Source organism: Rhagoletis pomonella, unplaced genomic scaffold, assembly GCF_013731165.1.
Source record: "Rhagoletis pomonella isolate Grant_MI unplaced genomic scaffold, Rhpom_1.0 Rhpom_scaffold_00003, whole genome shotgun sequence".
Taxonomy (NCBI): Eukaryota; Metazoa; Arthropoda; class Insecta; order Diptera; family Tephritidae; genus Rhagoletis; species Rhagoletis pomonella.
This window is the reverse complement of record NW_023458557.1, coordinates 72192262-72195252: the sequence shown is the minus strand read 5'-3', so window position 1 is coordinate 72195252 and position 2991 is coordinate 72192262. Positions and strand designations below refer to the sequence as shown.

At 41.8% G+C, this 2991-nt stretch overlaps 1 protein-coding gene across 1 annotated transcript in view; it reads right to left on the bottom strand.

Moving 5' to 3' along the window:
* Positions 1-2324: 2324 nt before the first annotated feature.
* Positions 2325-2991, bottom strand: part of LOC118735486 — a 14245-nt gene continuing 13578 nt past the window's right edge. Inside the window, exon 2 of the mRNA XM_036465276.1 lies at positions 2325-2852. Within this exon, the coding sequence (XP_036321169.1) occupies positions 2771-2852 (82 nt within the window). The 3' untranslated portion in view covers positions 2325-2770. The remainder of the gene's footprint in view (positions 2853-2991) is intronic.

The window sequence follows — 2991 nt, the reverse complement described above, 5'->3', positions numbered from 1 at the left end:
TATCCCTGGAATCTGCGTAATGCAGTGACAAAATTTCCTTAATTTTTCGCCAGTCACTCTCAAGAATGTTATGCGACACTAGTGCAGCATCGGCTGCACCCCTAATTTTGCACCTGATGTGCCTCAGAATGGCCCTATAGATTGGTTTATGCCGTACAACCTGGTAGTCATTTAAAACCTGCTCTACGCTATGGACCCAGGAGGAATAATGCTCCCTGGATCCATCGAACACTTGAAGCTCCTTCACGCAGTCTGGCAATTTAGAAATTTCCCTAAGTTCGTCCTCCGTCCGAGGACTTGTCAGTGGCTCTTCCACCGGACGTGTTTCCGGGTCCGCGGACTGCCTGCGAACCTCCTCTACCTGCCTCTCTAGCCTTTCTAGATTCTCACTGAGTCCTTGTAAGGACTCATCGTTGCTCTTCGACTCTACACTTTTGAGCCGTTCTTCCAACCTTCTCAGTTGTGACAGAATGGCGTTCACTGCGCCATTCATTTCCGTCATGGATTTCTAAAATTCGTCCGCGTTCATGCTGTAACGAGATTAAAGGTTATCTTTTAACAGTTTGTATACTTACAAAGCTCAATATTTCATTGGAGTATTTGCTTTTTCTATAGTGTACGCTTCTCTTCACAGATTTAAATTATTTAATTTCGCATAGAACTTTTGCGTTCTCACAGTTTTTATTTATATTCCTTAATTTTTCCGGATTTTATGGGGAACCTTTTTTTTCACAGTTTTTGTTCTATTTCAGTTACTTTCGCATGGAGCTACTAAGTGTATTCTCACAATTTTTTCACAGTTTTTACTTATATTCTTTCTTGTAGTTTTTTCCACAATTTTTTTTCGGATTAAGGCGGAACGTTTTTTTTTCCTTTTTCACAGCGTTTTGTTTTTTTATTGACTTTGGCGGACCCTGCACCGAACCGCTCGGGCGCCAGTTAATCTCTCGTGTCGCGAGAGATATAAAAAATTAAAGGTGCGGCGAACCCACTGTTCGCCGATACTATTCAAACTGTAATTAAAAGACGGACAACTCGAGTTGAACTTCACAATTTATTACGTGTCACTTGCACGTCCCAAAATTAACTGCCTAAAACATATGAATTGACTTACTGGCTAACCTCTTACTCCTAACTACTTATGCTAAGGTTGCAGTTCCCACATTTCGCAAGTTGGGGCTTGCGCGTGCAGACAGGAATTGCTTATATTGCAATTCCCACGATTTCAATAATTCCGATACTTGACCTGATCGGTGGTTGCGCGTGTGCCGCGTGTGCCGCGTCAGCAAAGTTAGTAAGTGCAACAATATGGTCACATGCCTGGCAACGTGAGTAAAGGGTGCGCCATTGATCGGTATTGGTATTACAGGTAAGATAACTTATAACGGGTGATTTTTTTGAGGTTAGGATTTTCATGCATTAGTATTTGACAGATCACGTGGGATTTCAGACATGGTGTCAAAGAGAAAGATGCTCAGTATGCTTTGACATTTCATCATGAATAGACTTACTAACGAGCAACGCTTGCAAATCATTGAATTTTATTACCAAAAAAAGTTGGCAGAAAATCCGCTTTTTTATCGACAAATTTTGTTCAGCGATGAGGCTCATTTCTGGTTGAATGGCTTCGTAAATAAGCAAAATTGCCGCATTTGGAGTGAAGAGCAACCAGAAGCCGTTCAAGAACTGCCCATGCATCCCGAAAAATGCACTGTTTGGTGTGGTTTGTACGCTGGTGGAATCATTGGACCGTATTTTTTCAAAGATGCTGTTGGACGCAACGTTACGGTGAATGGCGATCGCTATCGTTCGATGCTAACAAACTTTTTGTTGCCAAAAATGGAAGAACTGAACTTGGTTGACATGTGGTTTCAACAAGATGGCGCTACATGCCACACAGCTCGCGATTCTATGGCCATTTTGAGGGAAAACTTCGGAGAACAATTCATCTCAAGAAATGGACCGGTAAGTTGGCCACCAAGATCATGCGATTTGACGCCTTTAGACTATTTTTTGTGGGGCTACGTCAAGTCTAAAGTCTACAGAAATAAGCCAGCAACTATTCCAGCTTTGGAAGACAACATTTCCGAAGAAATTCGGGCTATTCCGGCCGAAATGCTCGAAAAAGTTGCCCAAAATTGGACTTTCCGAATGGACCACCTAAGACGCAGCCGCGGTCAACATTTAAATGAAATTATCTTCAAAAAGTAAATGTCATGGACCAATCTAACGTTTCAAATAAAGAACCGATGAGATTTTGCAAATTTTATGCGTTTTTTTTAAAAAAAAAGGTATCAAGCTCTTAAAAAATCACCCGTTATAATGTGGTATTATTTATTCCCACTTCAAGTCATATTTTCGTTCAAAAGTTGTGCGATTGAAGACACCCATCGACGCCAACTCATCGGGCTCCACATTAGCCAACATTGCAACCAATCGTTGCACATTTACATCGTAAGAGCGTTTTGCATCGCTGCTGTCATAAGTCACGTGGTCACGATTTACTGCTCTATTTCCTAAATCGAGTGACGTCAGAATGGGGAGCACTGTGTTCATCATTTCCCCAGCGCCCATCCTCACTAGATAGTTTGTCGGAAAGCGCACAGTTTTCGAAAAGGGGTCTTGCACTCTGGGAATCTGACTGAACGATGTTCTGATATTATCCCGGTTAGCTTTTACGTTAAATTGTAGTACAACCAAGATTCGTGAACACCGTCTTAGGGCCCCGTATTTATACCAATCTGACATCGCCAAAAGTTCATGCGTCGAATTAAAATCTTTGTAACACGCATTCGTCATGTTGCTCGGTTGACGAGGTAGTTGATACTGGCCGTGGAAATCTTTTATTAGATGTAGATGCGACAATAGGAATTTTACTTACAGCAGCAGGATCAGAAGTCGGCTTAAGCAGAGCGCCCGCGTTTTGTTTTATCTCTTCAAGCGGAGATTTCAATTCTTTCAATGCCTTCCGCCGTTGTTTTTTCTTTTTTT